This window comes from Mangifera indica, chromosome 1 (genome assembly GCF_011075055.1).
Source record: "Mangifera indica cultivar Alphonso chromosome 1, CATAS_Mindica_2.1, whole genome shotgun sequence".
Lineage (NCBI taxonomy): Eukaryota > Viridiplantae > Streptophyta > Magnoliopsida > Sapindales > Anacardiaceae > Mangifera > Mangifera indica.
The window spans coordinates 6,272,783-6,290,289 of NC_058137.1; the positions used below are offsets into that span (position 1 = coordinate 6,272,783).

At 32.7% G+C, this 17,507-nt stretch overlaps 2 protein-coding genes across 2 annotated transcripts; one reads left to right on the top strand and one right to left on the bottom strand.

Moving 5' to 3' along the window:
• Positions 1 to 1,586, top strand: LOC123209363 (pentatricopeptide repeat-containing protein At4g36680, mitochondrial). The gene has a single exon (XM_044627373.1). The coding sequence runs from the start codon at positions 80 to 82 to the stop codon at positions 1,268 to 1,270; it is 1,191 nt and encodes a 396-aa protein (XP_044483308.1). The 5' UTR covers positions 1 to 79; the 3' UTR covers positions 1,271 to 1,586.
• Positions 1,587 to 11,469: 9,883 nt separating this feature from the next.
• On the bottom strand, positions 11,470 to 12,713 carry LOC123195071 (transcription repressor OFP7-like). The gene has a single exon (XM_044608659.1). The coding sequence runs from the start codon at positions 12,625 to 12,627 to the stop codon at positions 11,557 to 11,559; it is 1,071 nt and encodes a 356-aa protein (XP_044464594.1). The 5' UTR covers positions 12,628 to 12,713; the 3' UTR covers positions 11,470 to 11,556.
• Positions 12,714 to 17,507: the final 4,794 nt, after the last annotated feature.

Consider the following 17,507-nt stretch of genomic DNA (forward strand, 5'->3'; position numbering starts at 1 on the left):
ATGTAAAACATTTTATAAAATCCACCCTGTATCTAATTTCTGCTTCGTCTACCAGCGAAAACCCCCAAAACCCTAAAAGATGTTCTCCAATATCCGCCATCTTCGCCGTTTTATGTCATCCAAGTCATCAATCTCAATCTCTCAAGCCAAGTCCAAACTCCGTTCCGAGTATGACCCTGATAAAGCCTTGGAAATCTATTCCTCCGTTTCCAAACACTACTCCTCTCCTGTCTCCTCTCGCTACGCCCAAGAATTAACTGTCCGCCGTCTCGCAAAATCTCGACGTTTTCAAGACATTGAAACCCTAGTCGAATCCCACAAACAGGACCCCAAAATAACCCAAGAACCCTATTTATCCACTTTAATTCGCTCCTACGGTCAAGCTGGTATGTTTGGCCACGCCATGAGAACTTTTGAGCAGATGGAACAACTGGGTACACCCAGAACGGTAATTTCCTTCAATGCATTATTATTTGCTTGTAATCAGTCCAAAATGTTTGATAAATTGCCTGTTTTGTTCGATGAGATCCCGAGAAAATATAATTTTTTGCCTGATAAGGTGTCTCATGGGATTTTGGTAAAATCGTATTGTGAAGCTGGTTTTCCTGATAAAGCATTAGAATTATTGCAAGAATTGGAAAATAAAGATGTAGAAGTTACTACTGTTACTTATACTACAGTATTGAATGCCTTGTATAAGCAAGGCAAGAGTGAAGAAGCCGAAAGATTATGGAGTGAGATGGTGACCAAGGGCTGTGAATTGGATGTTGCAGCTTATAATGTGAGAATGATGAACGTACATGGTGGTGATCCTGAAAAGGTGAAAGAGTTGATTGATGAGATGAGCAATGTAGGATTGAAACCGGATACAATTTGTTACAATTTTTTGATGACTTGTTACTGTAAAAATGGGATGATGGAGGAAGCTAAGAAGGTTTATAAGGGACTGGAGAGGAATGGATGTAAGCCGAATGCTGCAACTTTTAGGACTTTGCTATATTATTTGTGTAGAAGTGAGGATTATGAGAGGGGATATAAGGTGTTTAAGGAGAGTGTGAAAATGCACAAGATTCCAGATTTCAATACCGTGAAGCTTTTAGTGGAAGGGTTGGTGAAGAAAAAAAAGATGAAGAAGGAGGCCAAGGGTATTATTCGAACGATTAAGAAGAAGTTCCCTCCCAATGTATTGAGAGGGTGGCAGAAGTTTGAAGAGGATCTTGGGTTGGTTTCTGCTGGTAGTGTCCCAGGGGATCAAGAGGCTACTAAATAAGGATCAATGGGATTGTTGTTATAGAGAGATTCGAGTTAGATGTATTCAATTTAATTGAATGGTGAATTTTGATTAAACATACTAATTGAATTTATAGATCAGTGTGGAATCTAACATAGGGCCTTGAGTGAAGCTATTTTGAGATTCATAAGCTTAACTCATCTAAGCCTATGGTTTGAGATGTCAATTTAAATTTTGAAAGTCTTAATGTAACTTCTATAACTTTTTGCCATTGAATTTGTTTTTTATTATGCTTTTGTAATTCTTCTCTTCAGTTATGATTCTAATAGAGAATTGCCAATGCCACTTTCTTTGCCCCTTTATTTTACATTGGGATTCTTTTTCCCTCCTCTAGCTGATTGTATAAAGGACATTTCATTTTTTTAATTAAATTATCCTAGTTATCCCTTTTATTCTTGTATATTTACCAGGAAAAGAGTGAGAGAGGCAAATAAAATGTTGGCAGAAATTTTTTCTCCTTCATGGTTTTCCTTGAATATGAGCTGAAATATTTTTGTTTTCAGGGTAACTGAAGGATAGGGTTTGGTTGTTAGTTTTGGTGTTTATGTTAGTTTCTTTTCCTGCCATCTTTGTTCATTTTTTCTGCATTCTGTTTTGTTTGTGGAAACAGTGTCAATCTTCACTCTGCGAACATTAGTGAAAAGAACATAATCTTATGATGTGGCCTGGCAAATAGGTTGCTAGTTAAGTAGGCAGTGTACTAGCTAAATGGATGCATGTTTTTAATGTTGGAAGGTGCATTTGCTATAATTTGGTAATATAATAATGAGAGAAATGATAAAATGGGGTGCTTTTATTAGTATTATTTTTTAATTTCCGAAAGGAACCTAAGTAAGCAATCTTAATTAGCCCAGTCACATAATCTGTGCCTGACTAACCTGACAAACTGCGGCAGGGCAGGTTGAAAAGTACTTGAAAACAAGTCCATTTATATTGTTAAGGATTATGAAGATTCGTACCCGACTTTATGGGTTTGAATGGACCTGTAAGTTACCAGCATAAACTACCCACTTTGCCTCTTTTCTTCTGTAGCTTTGTAGTCAAATCTTCTTCAGAAATCGAATGAATAGCAGGAATCGACAATGACCATTCATTTCCAGATCAACCCCTTCTTCCCAATCTCCTCCACCTTGTAGAATTAGGACATGAACTCGGAGAGGTAGGCGTAAGAGAGTCAAAGAGTCTAAACCCTGTAGACGCTACGCTGTTGAAACACAGAAGCTTTTGAGAACTTTTTGAACTTCAATGGCTTCTTGTTATGGAGAGGGCAACAACCTTTAATGGCATTGGAATTCAACTAATTAATTGATGTACCACCTTACGTAGAGACAAACTATGGTACTCTTGCGGTTATCTATGTTTCCAACCATGTTAACATCCACATACTCTTACTCTAAGATTTTGCTCTTAAAGTATAATGTTGAATTTGTAGTACCTCTCAAATCTCTATAATCCACTTCCTTACTTACCAATGTTGTTTTTCTTATATTGCTCATGAATCTACTCATAACTTACACTACATGTGGTGTGTCTAGCTTTGTACACACCGTGACATACATGATTGTCAATTGCTGAAACATAAGGTATTTTGGTCACGTAGTCTTGTTCATGTTCTATTATAGTTAACTTATCTTTGGATAGTTTAAAATGACTAGTAAAATGGTATTAACTGGCTTTACTCTATCTGCCTTTATCTATAGTAATCCTCATACCAAGGATTGGTTTTGTAGCTGCCACATCCTTCATGGCCAACTCCTTTGATAATTCCCCTTTTAGCTTGTCTATTTCTAGTTTACAAACACTTACAATTAACATGTCATTTACATAATAATAATCATAATAATATGATATATGAGTTACTATGTTTCTTGAAATAACAACAAAGGTTGGTTGACATCTTAGTAAATTAATTGTTGTTACACATGAACCTGTCAATTTCTTATACCACTGTATCAGCCTCATTTTATCCTATAAAGGCTCTTCTGAAGTTTGTACACCAATTTTCCTTCCCTTATAGTTTGAAACCTTGTGATTGCTACATGTAAATTTCTTCATCAAAATCTTAATGAGGATACACAATTTCCATATCTAATTGCTCAAGACTACCGTCTTTCTTTGCCACTAACCCAAATATCATTCTAATTATAGTTAACCAGACAATCCAAGAGTAAAATTCAATATAGTCAATATCTTCTTCCTGCTAAAATCATTTCATAACTAGTCTTGTTTTATATTGTTTATTGTCATCATGCTTTTCTATTCACCATGGTAAACCCAATCGTCTTGTAAAATCTTCTTCCCTTGTACTCTTATCGATCGTCATGTTTAATTTTTTTTTTGAGTAATTAGATACCCTACTTATATTGATTGAATGAATAAACCTAAGATATAATGATCAGACCTATAATTATTATATTAAATAAATTAAAGTTTTACAATCTTGTTGATTATCAGTTCGTCATGTTTAATTTATTAACATCATTCATAAATAACTCACACTTGATTAAGTAATTAACTTGCATTTATTCGTTCATTTCCACTAGTCTTTCGCACAAACTATGATAAATTGATTTCAAGTCTCGTAGTTTTCCCTTCGATTGAAGCTCATTTACTCCTCTACACTTATATGCCAAAGTCTACAAATCCCAAGTAACACTAATATCTATGACTACAACTAAATATTTGCACAAAGAATTCATGTATAAAGTTCCATGGGTAACCACCACAACTCTTTTAGTAACTTTTCATGCGTCATCCATAATGAACATGTTATGCCTTTTATTGTAAAGTTGCCTGACTAATATAAGATTGTGCATCAATCTCGGTACAAGTCTTATTTTCTGAATTTTTCTCAAGGATCCATTCGTCATCTTGAACAGAAGGTCACCCATAACTACAATGTCCAATTGTTCTTTGTATGCTAGATTTACTTTTTCATAATTTTCAATAACACAATTTTTCAAAATTTCATGGTACACAATGACATAGAATGAAACTCTTAAATCTAAATTCCAAGAGTCAAGATCCCAAGAGTTAACAAAAGTTGTGGAGTATTAGAACTTTTTGAGAGAATCTCTAAGTTTAAATTTCTATCATGTTTATGAAACTTTAATTTTTTTGATGCAGTAATTATGAGTTTAGTCATTATGTCTCGAGTTTACTCATCTAACAAATATGAGTAGGGTTTTAGTTAACTAAAAAAATTCCAAGAGTCAATAGGACTATCAATGGATATAAGTAAAGTGTCTTGCACTTTTTTAGATATAGCATTGGTTGTGCCATTACTATTGCTATCCTCTATTTTTCGGTGCTTGCAATTTGGCCTTCATTGACACAATTCAAACACTCTTATCTTCTTCCCAAACCTGGACTTTGGGTTTGATGTACTTAAGCCCAGTTCAAATTCACATCTAATGATAGTCACAAAAAATTATAGGTTGAACCGAGCTCAATGTGTTCAAATTTGAGCTTACACTTTTTAACTTAGGCCTTGGGCATAGGGCTGGATTCGAGCCGAGTCAGCTTGAGCTCGAGCTCGGCTCGGCTCGGTTCGAGCCTGAAACGAGTCGGGCTCAGCTCGGCTCGATCGAGCTCGAGCCGAGCCTGAGTTGGCTCGGATTAGTTCGGTATATTTTTTTAAAAATTTTTTTATACAAAACGACATCGTTTTGATCCATATATATATACAAAACGGTGTCATTTTGATATAAAAATGAGCCGAGCCGAGCCATTACCGAACTGAGCTGAAAACGAGCCGAGCCGAATTCGACTCGAATCAAGCTCAAACCGAACTCGAGTTGGCCATTAAAAAGCCAAGTTGAGCCCAAACTGGCTGTGAGCCGGCTCGGCTCGAATCCAGCCCTACTTGGGCATGCCTGTTTGCTTCTATTCAGGCTCAGTTCTTTAATATTTATTGGGTTTTGGCCTATTTGGTTTACTCCTATAACTTTAAAAACGTCACAAACACAGGCTTTCAGTCAGTCCCATGGGCCATCCATATTTGAAAAACCTGACAGATATGACCATTTTCATAATGAATTTTCGAGTAAAATGGAAATTCAAAGCTTTTAGATTGTTTTATTTTTTGTTGTGCTTTATCTATCTAATCGATTCATGTTATTTGCCTTTGGCCTTATCCAATCAATATGCGGCTAATTTTTTGAGATTATAACTTATAAGATGTGTACTTCTGTGTTGAAATATTTATAATTAACATCATTTCTTAGATTTTTCAACAACCCAACTTAATCATACTCACAAACCAATGTTTTTAAAATTGAATTGAATATCGAATAAGTGAAATAATGATCCCGTTCATTATGGATTCTGCTTTGACGTTGCGTTGAAACCAAAAGCGTTGCTCCACTCCACTATTTTTATCTCATTGCCATTTTCGCTAACCAACTTTGTCATTTTCATATAGGCCAAATTACCATTTTCCACCCAAGGTTTAATGTAAGTATAATTTTTTATTTATTAATTATCAAAAATTTAAATATTTATTTATTATTAAAATTTTGTATTATTATTAAGAATAAAACTGTTATTTAATAAAAATATTTAAAAAACCATAAATTCATTATATTTTTTTCTTAGATTTAAAAACTAATAATTTTTCTATAATTCAAAAGTTAAAAAATAACTATTTTCTCTTCCCCTACCGCTTCTCCAGTAATCGAAGGATGAATCGTAGGCTTCTCACATTTATTGTTAGTTTTTAAATCTAAGGAAAAAAATGTGATGAATTTATAATTTTTCTAATGTCTTTATTAAATAATAATTTAATTCTTAACACTAACAGTGAAATTTAACAGACAAGGTGAGTATTTAAATTTTCGATAGTTAACAAAAAGAAAATTATGTTTACATCAAACATTGGGTGGGAAATAGTCATTTGGCATTTCATATACACTAAATAAATATTTTTATGTGCTCTTGAAAACTTTGTACAGTGAATGCGTGTATTGTTTTCAAATTTAAAACAAAGTAGTGATCCTTGGTTTATTAAAATTATAGGTCAATTTATATAAATAAATATAAATTTATATAAACAATTTATATTTTACACACAATATAAAATTTACTGTATAAAATTATGTAATTACTAATTAAAAGTAATTTGTTTAGGTTTTTACATAAAACCGGTCCAAATGGTCCAATCGACCGGTTCAAACGATTCAACCGGTACGACCGAAACCAGTACTTAAAACGGTTTTTATCTCGGTCCGGTTTTGAAAACCTTGATTTTAATATTAAAATAAACTTAGCTTATAGCATATATGTTCAAAATTAATAAATAAAGATGTGAGTTTAAACTAAAATAATGAATTTCTTTTAAAAAAATTCATCTTTTTATAGTAAACAAGTTAAAACGGCTTTTTATCTCGCTAATTTAGTTTAACTTCAAAACGATTTTCAAATAAATTAAAACTTCTTTTACAAATAAGTGATGGTTACACCGGTTGAATCGTCGAGTCCCATCCAATTTTTCAAACCATACCTCAAACTTAGAAGAATATTTTCTTAATTGCTCACCTGGTTAATCATGTTTGACTAAACTACAGTAATATTAGACCATCTAAACCACCCGTGTTTGGTCCTGGACCTCTGGTCAACTTGTGGTCATGTAATCTCTGGATTCCGAGAGAATTTAGAACCTGATTCTTACTAACCAACTCTGAATGCCATATTTTTTTTAGACCCAGAAAAAAAAAATTAGGTGGAGAGAAAGTGTTTGAAAAGTTTAAATTCACATAACAGCGTCGGCAAGTCCGGAGAAACGATCAAGAAACAGAGTCAATTGAAGTAAAGGAAGCGTCTGATTTTCGGGTTTCTGCACAACCAAACCCTAATATAAGCCAAGTCATGGGGCCTTTAACTCATTTTACATTCCCATTTGATCTTCTTACACACACAGGCACACTCACGTTTCATTGCAGTTCACTTTATGGTCAATCTAGTATGTCCAACGTCGTGTTTATTTAATCATTTACTCCTACGAAAATTCAAATGAAATTGAGAGATGGGGAAGATCTGAAAAAATAATAAAAAGATATAACATAATTTACTTCAGTTAGAAATATTAATTCAATCAAAGAAGCAATCTAATTGAAGACATTAGTGGACCTTCTAAAAGCGAGAGTTGTATGCTATTTCTATATCCCTGACCAAAATATAGAATGCTATCTTCAAAATCACATCCATAGTTATGACTCCTGATAAAATCAATTTAATGAAGGAGGGAGAGTGGGTATTTCTTTTTTTTGTTTGCCATTTTTCTGAAAATATGCAAGAGTTCTGCAAGTTCACATGCATATATGTGGCCACATAGCAAAAATCAGGTGAAATAAATTAAGCAAGCTTGGTAAGATTCCCTTGCCATCATCAGCTCTGAATCGTCTAACACTTTTCTGCAATATGCAAAGAAATATTTCTTCTTTTGGTCCAATAAAAATTTCTGCCAGATGAAGAACTTCTTGGAGAAGTGATGGATACATTTATGTAGATTATATATCCTCGTTTCGTAGGCGTATCTGAGGGAAAAGGAAAATGCAAGACAAATAAAAACAAGAAATAGAGTTGAAGCCAGCAAAAATAAGTTGTCATATCTAATGGGTCTAAGCCAAAAATCTCCAACACAAACCCTAGGCCTAGTCTGAATAAAATTCCATAAATAACATTTGCATGGTCATGCGGTTTCGGAGGATTTTTATTTTTTAATGGAGCCCCACCCAAGTGGGATCATCTTTTCAGAGTGGAATCAAATTAAAACTTCGGATGAGTGGACTCACAATTATAAGACTAAGTTAGTCAATAATATAATTTTGGTATGTCATCTTTAAACTTGAATTAAGCTTTCCACCTTATTAGTATACTCCTTTTATCTCCCAAGTCACTTGGGGCTAAATTGAGGAACTTCCATATCAATGACAACCAAAAGTCCTGATGAAGAGATAAGACATCATCAGTGAGCATAGGCTATAGAATATAGGCCAATAGACTTATTCCCACCCAAGGTATAATGAAATCTCGAACTCTCACCCTCAAACTTTCAAAAACCCAAACACTTATCTATAACCAAATTTTCGTTAAAAATCTTAGTTAGGGTTAAGGGTAAAATCGTTATTTATTAAAAAAATAAAAGTTTCATCACATTTTCCTCTCCCATAATTAAAAACTTACATTTTCTCCCCAATCCAAAGTTAAAAAAGTGACAAAAACCCTTTCCTCTTCCTCCGGCGTCTATTTTTCCTTCTCTGGCTGTTGACCGTCCTTCCTCTTCGTTTATCCCTCCCTCTGCTCTCTCTCCCTTGCCTCTTCAACTGGAGACAAATACGAAATGTTTTCGTCTCAAACGAAGACCATTTGTCTTTGTCTGAGGAAAGACAAAGACCATTCGTCTTTGTCTGAGAGACGAAGACGATCTAGCTAAAGATGGTCGAAGAGGCAAGAGAGAGAGACCGAAGATGAAGACAATTTCATCTTCTTCTCCTATCAAAGATAGTCAGAGAGGCAAGGGAGAGAGACTGGAGAAAGAGATAAGGGGGGAGGAAAGACGACCGATGGTTGAAGAAGGAGAAATTGATGCAGGAGAAAGAGGAACAAACCCTAGAGGGTTTTGGTCACTTTTCAAACTTTAGGTTGGGAGGGAAAATGTAAGTTTTTATATATGAGAGAGAAAAATATGAAAAAACTTTAATTTTTTAATAAATAATGGTTTTCCCTCTAATATTGACTGAGATTTTTAAAAGAAATTTGATTATAAGTGGATGTTTGAGTTTTTAAAAGTTATCAGACAAAAGTTTAGGATTTTACGATAACTTGGATGGGAAATAGTCCTTTGGCCTAGAATATAAGGGATCCAGAAGCTGTCGTAGTCGATTCCATAAGGTGGGCAAAGAATCTCTGATACCGTGTTTAAGCATCCCCCAATGAAATATTACTACTTTCACTTTAAAAAATGTCATTCTCCTGACAAATCCTAAACCCTAAATTTATAATAGACTTTGCCGTGTTATTCACGAAACTTTGCCTTTGGTAACAGTAACTTTTGAGCTCTCTCTCTTACTGCCATGCTTCATCGCACGCTTCTGACCTGACCAATTTAATCAAGGATGCCCATCAGATGCTGATAACTATAGCTCACAAAGCCTAAGATGGTGAGTAGTGACTGCTTTTGTGTTTAGGCAAGTATTTGTACGTAAAAAGACTATAGTTGTTAGCTTTTCCAATCACTCATTTCAATAATACATTGACATTTTGATTCCATCATTCATTCAACCGATTTTCCGCCGACGCTTCAGTAACACTGGCATCTCTGTCACACTATAGTGTTTACAAATTTCAAAGCAAATAACACTCTGTATATTTAGATAGGTTTAAGAGCAAAATCTGGAGATCAAATTAAGATTAAAAGTCACTAAATCTGTTCATACTGATTTAAACAAGCACAATGAAGCTATAGGCATCAGCAATCTCTGTGAACTTGTGGACCCAGAATGAATAAATTCTACGTGCACAGGAATAATTTATCCATCAGTAATCCTAGTCTCATCGCATGCCTACGTGTTCGTGGGTCAGTGTTCATTATGAAGGGTTCCTATCATTCAAAGAACTCCACATGTAACCGATCAGCGCCTGTCAAGTGACAGTCTCCTGGAAAGTGCCTGATATTCCTTCATTAGTTGTGACCCATCAGCAAATCCAGGCCTATGAAAGTTTGAATCGGTTCATTTTTCTCCACAATGAACCTGCCATTAGATATGTTCATGTTTCTTTATAAAGACACATTAATAATAATAATTGTCTTATAAATCAACATAAAAGCCTGCAAATTCGCCACTGATAACCATGCAAAGTAACCATAGAAGGATGATGAAAAAGAAAGAAAATGTAAGACAATTTCCATGGCCTATGAAAACCCCAGCAAGCAACACAATTGTGGAGAATGTTCATGCAGGAGAGAACACAAATAATGTAGCTAAAATTGGGGTATTGTATGATAATATTTAGCAATTTCTTGACGTTATGTTTTTATCAAGTCAGATTGCTATTTGGTCAGATGATTTTAATTAATTTCTGATTAAATACAAGTCACACAATACATGACAAAAAGAGAAAGAAAAAAAAATATAGTCAAACAACTGATATGGTTTATGAAAATAAATTGAGAAGAAGGCCACCTTGTCCTTTTAACACTTCAATTTCTCACAAATTCTGTCGGATGTGGTGGGGTGTACGTATAGTATAGTGTTGCATATACTGAAGCCCCTGGGGCTGTTCAGACAGTACAAATAGACATCCACTGATGTACTGCAAACTACTAAGCACGCAGCAGTGAAACGGCGAAAATGTCAAAGGGGCAAGGGAGGGCGATACTATCTATTAGGAGATATATTTTGTGAATTTATTTTAGGTATATAAATATATATTTATATATGATTTAATATTATTTTATTTTTAATTTAAAATTATTTAATTATATGATAATATATATATATATATATATATATATATATATATATATATATATATATATATATATATCTAAAATAGATACTCATAATTTTGTTGAACTATGAGAATTAGGTTTAAATCCCATCGATATCTTTTTTGAATCAAACTTTTAAGTTATGTTTTATATGATTGGTTTAACTCTAAGGTAACGGTCTACCTAACGTTTGATCAAAGAAAATTAAAGATTACTCTAGTAATATATCTTTTATTATTTACAATATTTTGTTTAGTTTATATTTCAGTAATATTTCATTACTAATTATGATATGTCAAATAATATAAAAGATAATTTGATTACCAATTTCATCTTAGGTATTAAAAAATAACTAAATAGTTTTGATTTTATTATAACTATATCCTTATTTATTAATTTTTTTAAAACAAAAATAATCTTTTTTTAATTAATATAATAAATAATATAAAAAATATTTTAGAATAATTATACATAAAATATTTAAGTAAAATAATATACTAATATTCTTTTATTATCTCTAACCAAATAAAATAATTATTTATATCTATCAATTTTTATCAAATATAATAATAATAATTTATATCAAATAATTTATCTCTAACATAATATTCAAATTTTAGTAATAAAATATGCCCAAAAGCAAACGCAGATAAGTGGAGAGGGAACGAAGGAACGTGAAACTCTACAATTAAACAACATTAATGCATTAAAAATATGGTTAATTAACATAAACCAAACTGGTTCTTATTCATTATCGTTTAACTACTGGTTTACTTCAAAGACCACTGGAAACTTTGAAACTACTCGACCTGCGGTAAAACATAGCTTCCCAAATGTCAGTAAAAGCCTCCACAATGACCCAATGATGCTGCTGGGAATTCAAAGACAGAAAGCATTGCAAGAGTTGCTCCAACTCTTGCTCTTCAAACATTTGCTTCTCCAAAATCATCTCCAACATGGATCTTTTGAAATCCTCGTACGGATCGTGAGATTTCTTTACGACAGCAAAGCTTTCCCTAACTTTCCCATCAACAGTACATGGTATAAGCCTCTGTAGAAACATGGACAACCTCGCTGGAGATTCAATCTCCGGAGAAGAAAAATCACTTTCATTTGTGATCACTTGGCTTGTCTTCAAAACAGAGCGTTTTACCTTCGTTGCCTTATTGAAGGGTACTTCTCCTCTGGTTTCAAGTTTGGGATAGAACTCTGATGAAGAATTGTCAGTCGATAAGCTTCTATAAGAGGAAACTAATGTTTCAGTTCCTTTATTGTGTACATTGTCGACGTCATCATAGCCTTCTCTGTAAATTAACTTATTATCAGCTGAAGATGTGCTGATGCGAGTCTTTGGTGCAGTCTTTTTCTTCTTTCTAGCACGTCGTTTTTTCTTCCTCGTGTTTGGAGGTTGGGAAGGAGGCAACAAACCCTCATCATCGCATGACGTGTGACCGGAGGCTGAGGCGTAGGAGTTGTAGATTTTCTGGCGAGGGGTTTCGTGGAAGACTTTGGCCACCACGTGAAATTTATCTTCTTTTTCCCACTGGAACTCCGGTACGAATGGAGATTCAGAGTGGTCGGTTAAAGAGACATTCTTTGACCTGGATCTCGAGCTGCAGCCGCATGCTATGCAAGTGATGGTGGAGGAAACAAGGTTTCTGAGAGAGGAGTGACGTGTTTTAGGGGTTGGCTGTGGATAATGTGGGGTGATAGGGTTAGGGCTGACGAAAGAGAATCGGAGGACTGAAGCCACAGGATTTGACGAGAGAGTGGAAGGATTTTTAGAACGGCAACAACGGAAGGAAGGGATGAATCGGGCTATCCGTAGCTTGAAATCCTTAGCCATTGTTTTGCCCTCAAGGAAAAACTCACCTTCAAGACTGAAGTAAGTTTGTGGGAGAAAATCTGGAGTTTATATAAAGCAGTGCAGGGTTGTGCATAATCCAAATCAAATCAACCATACACATCTCTAAAACAGTGTGACGAAATAAATGAATTATATTTTTTTCAACTACCTTGGATGGTAGACCAAATAAATGAACCACAAATTTTCTCTTTATTACTTGCTACAGTTCAAATGCCAGATTCTCTTTTATTTATTTATTTATTTTTCTTATCCTACCAAAATTTAAAATTTACAGAGAAAGAAAGAAGGAAGCTAGTAATAAACCCATGACTATACTGCAAACATAGTAGATCTTTAATGCATGTTATAAATTGTCAGATGATAAATGCATGCTATTGAAAGTTTCTACAAATAGAAGACCTTCCATTATTACCATTTTACACCATAAAATGTTTCCTTATAAAAAGATAGAAAGAGTCAATGTTAGATCCATATAAGTACGACATTTTATTGAATAAAGCGGTAGATTCTACTTAACTGTTGTATACATAATAATATGATGCAAATGTTTGTTAGTCGTCGTCGTCGTCATCATCATCATTGATACACAATATTTTATAAAAATTGATTATATTACTAGAAATAGGCCACAAGTCTTATTCCCACCAAAGCTTTGGTTAATTTCTAAACTTTTATCGATAAGTTTTAAAAATTTATTTATTAAAATTAATTATAAAATTATTATTTTATTAATAATATTAAAAAAATTATAATTTTATTCTAATTTTTATTTTATATTTTAAAAACTAATAATTTTATTTCGATTTTAACTTTGTTAGTTAAAAAAATTGATTTTTCCTCACTCGTCTTCCCTCTTTTCCCCTCCTCTCTCCTCCCTAGGGTTTTTTTCCTTTTTTCTCCCACAATCATCTGTAATCATGATAACTTTCTTTTCTCAATTTTTTTCCTTATTTTGGTCATTTCTCTCTTTAATACACAATATAATATACGATCATTTGACTTAAGTATAAGTAAACTTCATCTGATACAGTTAACAAGCAATCCATTTCTAATTAACTAATTTTCTTATTTCGTAATTCAATAAATATTACCAATGGATAACTATATCTATACACACACATACATAGACACACACTCATTTTTTTTTTCCTTTGAGCTATTCTTACTAATTAAGTACACGCCAGATAAATTTGTCATTACTATTAGCAAAACAATTATCTGTGAAATTATATATATATAATTTTTATATAATTTAAGTATATAGATAGTATATATGATATATTTGAATTAAAAGTAAATTAATATTCAATCATTTGATAATATAATATATACTTAAGTTATATATATACATATATATATGTATGTATAGATATATGTATGTATGTATACATATATGTATGTATAGATATATGTATGTATGTATACATATATATATGTATGTATGTATAGATATATGTATGTATGTATACATATATATATGTATGTATGTATATATATATATATGTATGTATACATATATATATGTATGTATGTATATATATATATATGTATGTATACATATATATATATGTACACATATATATATGTATGTATGTATATATATATATATATATGTATGTATACATATATATATGTATGTATGTATATATATATATGTATGTATACATATATATATATGTACATATATATATATGTATATATATATATATATATATATATATATGTATACATACATATATATATATGTATATATATATATATGTATATATATATATATATATATATATATATATGTATATATATGTATATATATATATATATATATATATATATATATATATATATATATATATATATATATATATGCACGTAACATTAATAAAGAATTGTAGCACGGACAAAAGCTAGATTTTGCGTCATTGGCAAACTTGCCCTGCTTAGTTTTATAACACTGGAGACTAATGATGATTACAATCCAGAGAGTATCCAACCTACACTGTCGGATTCTTCAATGGAGTACAAAATACAAACACTCTAACTGATCAAACACGTGCAGCTTTTTGCCATTTTGATCAAAATCAAAATTTGAACTTTCTTTACAAAGATATTGTTTAAAAATAATACTTAAAATGAGCACCACCAAACACATCCTTTCAAAGTCTCAGTTAATAAAATCCTGGTATAATGGCTTTAAAAAGGGACGCCAAGATGAGATGAAGCCGTAGAAGCTCTGATATGACATGGACAAAAGCTAAGCAAGATTGCAAAACGCTGGCTCTCCCACGCATTAACTACATGGACAAATACACATAGGTGAAATTTTTTGCTTTTACAAAAATGGTAAAAAGGTAATTAAAGCAAAAAGATTGGGAGCTCAATGATGTTAAAAAAAAAGAAAGAAGAAAAAATCCCCTCTTGCAAGACATCTGACTAACTATTCCAGGTGAAAGATGGTTAAACAGTCAAAAGGAAACGAAAAGCAGGCGTTTGTTTTCTCCATTCTTAGGTTAATATTGATTATTGTATCTAAATAAAAGGATGCAAGAGGGTCAAGCTTTGTATTTTCAATAGATATTATATATATGTTGATGGAGCCGGGAAGTAGACTACTCAAGAAAAAGTCGATGTAGGTGGGGGTCCAAGGAAACAAAATCATCTCTAGCAGATTTGCATGAAAATTTCCTTCGAAAACAAAATCTAAAGCAAAACAGGCCTGTGAGTCTCGCCAACACCTAGCTGCGGGAGAACTTGATACCAAAATCTAATGTTTGCAAACTGAATGGGGAGAAGAATATAGGTCTTTCACTTCTTAACTGAACAACTTAGGAATTATGTTTAGATGTTGATGTTCTCATACACATCAACAAAATACAAATCTGAAAGAAGACACAGGCATGTTGTAGAAGTAGGACTCACTTTATTAGCCCATCTAGGTCTACCTTTAAAATTTTGGTGGTTAGCTTTCCAAACATTGGTTTACCTTATCACTAGGTGTCCTTCATCCCCTGTCAGTTTTTCCTTTACACATTTCAAATGATGTTCAACCAAAAACCAACTCAGTCCAAACTAAAAGTCTTGGGTTGTGCTTAAACCCAACAAGAAGGTTGTATATAGCTCAACATGGAAAGTTTAATAAATTAGAGATTCCTTTCTGGCGTGGTAATTTTAAGCCTCTTGCCTTGAAGTCTCATTCATTACAATCTCCAACAATATTAGATACTAGATCTTGGCATATACCCTTTATTCAATCATCTGTTGATCAAAAATCCGCAGGGTCACCTATATTGTCTTCTATTCCTAGTTATCAACAATCATCTCGATCATTACAATCTGATTCTCAATCTCAAAATCATCCTTGTCCTTCTTACACTTAAACTTAGCATAAAATCTCAATGTCGCCTGATTATCCCTCACCTATAAATCAGGACATGTCTCTTGACCTGTTTTCGCAACCTCCACTCTTAATTCTTCTCAAAATATTACAATTGATTCTTCTTATTCAATTGTAAACCTGGAAGTTTAGCTTCTAAAACTTGCTCCAACTGAGAATAAATTTGCTTTTTCCTCTCTATTCCTATTATCATACACATCCAATGCTAATTAGATCCAAGACTAGTCGTTTGCATTCCATATTCACAACTAAAACACCCAAGATTGAATTAATTGTTCAAACATATCCCACTATTAATCCTGAGAGGCTAACTACTGCAAAAGTTGGATACGATGCTCTTATAGCTAACAATACATGGACCTTAATGCCACAAATTGTTGATATGCATTTAGTTGGTTGTAAATGAATTTTCAAAGTTAAATATAATCCAAATGGGTTATACAAATGTATAAAGCCATAACAGTGGCTAAAGGGTTTCAACAGACCTTTAGTCTAGATTATTTTGAAAAATTTAGCTCATTAGTTTAAAGCAACCACTATTAGAGTCATTTTGAGCATAGTAGTGCAATATGCTTGAGATGTTAAGGAGATAGACAACAACAATACTTTCTTAAATAGAGATTTAAGGAACAGATTACAGGAGTCAACTTAAAAGATTTGGGTCTATTAATAATGATTGCATATTGTTCTGCAAATTAAACAAAGATTTGTATGGGTTAAAATGGGCTCTTGAAGCCTGCTTTGATAAACAGAAATTTGTCTTATTGGACTAGGGGTTATCAATGCAGCAGTGGATACTAGTCTCTTTATCTACAAGATTGAATAAAAAATTCTTTCTGTGTTAGTTTATGTAGATGATATCTTTCTCAGAGGAAATGATGTATAGTTTGTTAACACTATAGTAAATGATCTATTTGCTCTAAATATCTAGGTTTTACTCTATTTTCTGGCTTTGAGGCAACTAGAAACTCTAATGGCATGCATCTCTATGGTTAAACCCTGTACTACTTTTGCCACTAGTAATAGGGTGTCTCTTGATGATGGTGCCTATTTTGAATATTCTTCTCTCTATAAGAGTATTATATATAGGTATCATCCTACAATACATAACTTTGTCCAGGCCAAAAATTGTTTTCTTTACTTAATAAACTTAGTCAGTTCTTAGAATAACTCACTGTTCTTCATTGGAAAGCTTGTAAAAGAGGTCTAGGTACATAAAAGACACTTTGTCCCATGATCTATACGTCAAATCAGGAGAAGTTTATAGTTAAACTATAATTTAGATGTAGATTGGGTTAATAGTATTCATAATAGGAGGTCCACAACGAGTATCAATACTTGTTAGGTATTCGAGCAATTATATTGCAATTCGTGTGTGTGTATGTATATATTTGATAAATAATAAAAATAATCTTAATTTTATGCAGATGTATTAAAACATTGGTTCATTTTGTCCCAAAATTTAACC

Bases quoted from the DNA above. Each gene is read 5' to 3' on its own strand.
- LOC123209363 (XM_044627373.1), top strand. From the start codon at position 80: ATGTTCTCCAATATCCGCCATCTTCGCCGTTTTATGTCATCCAAGTCA.
- LOC123195071 (XM_044608659.1), bottom strand. From the start codon at position 12,627: ATGGCTAAGGATTTCAAGCTACGGATAGCCCGATTCATCCCTTCCTTC.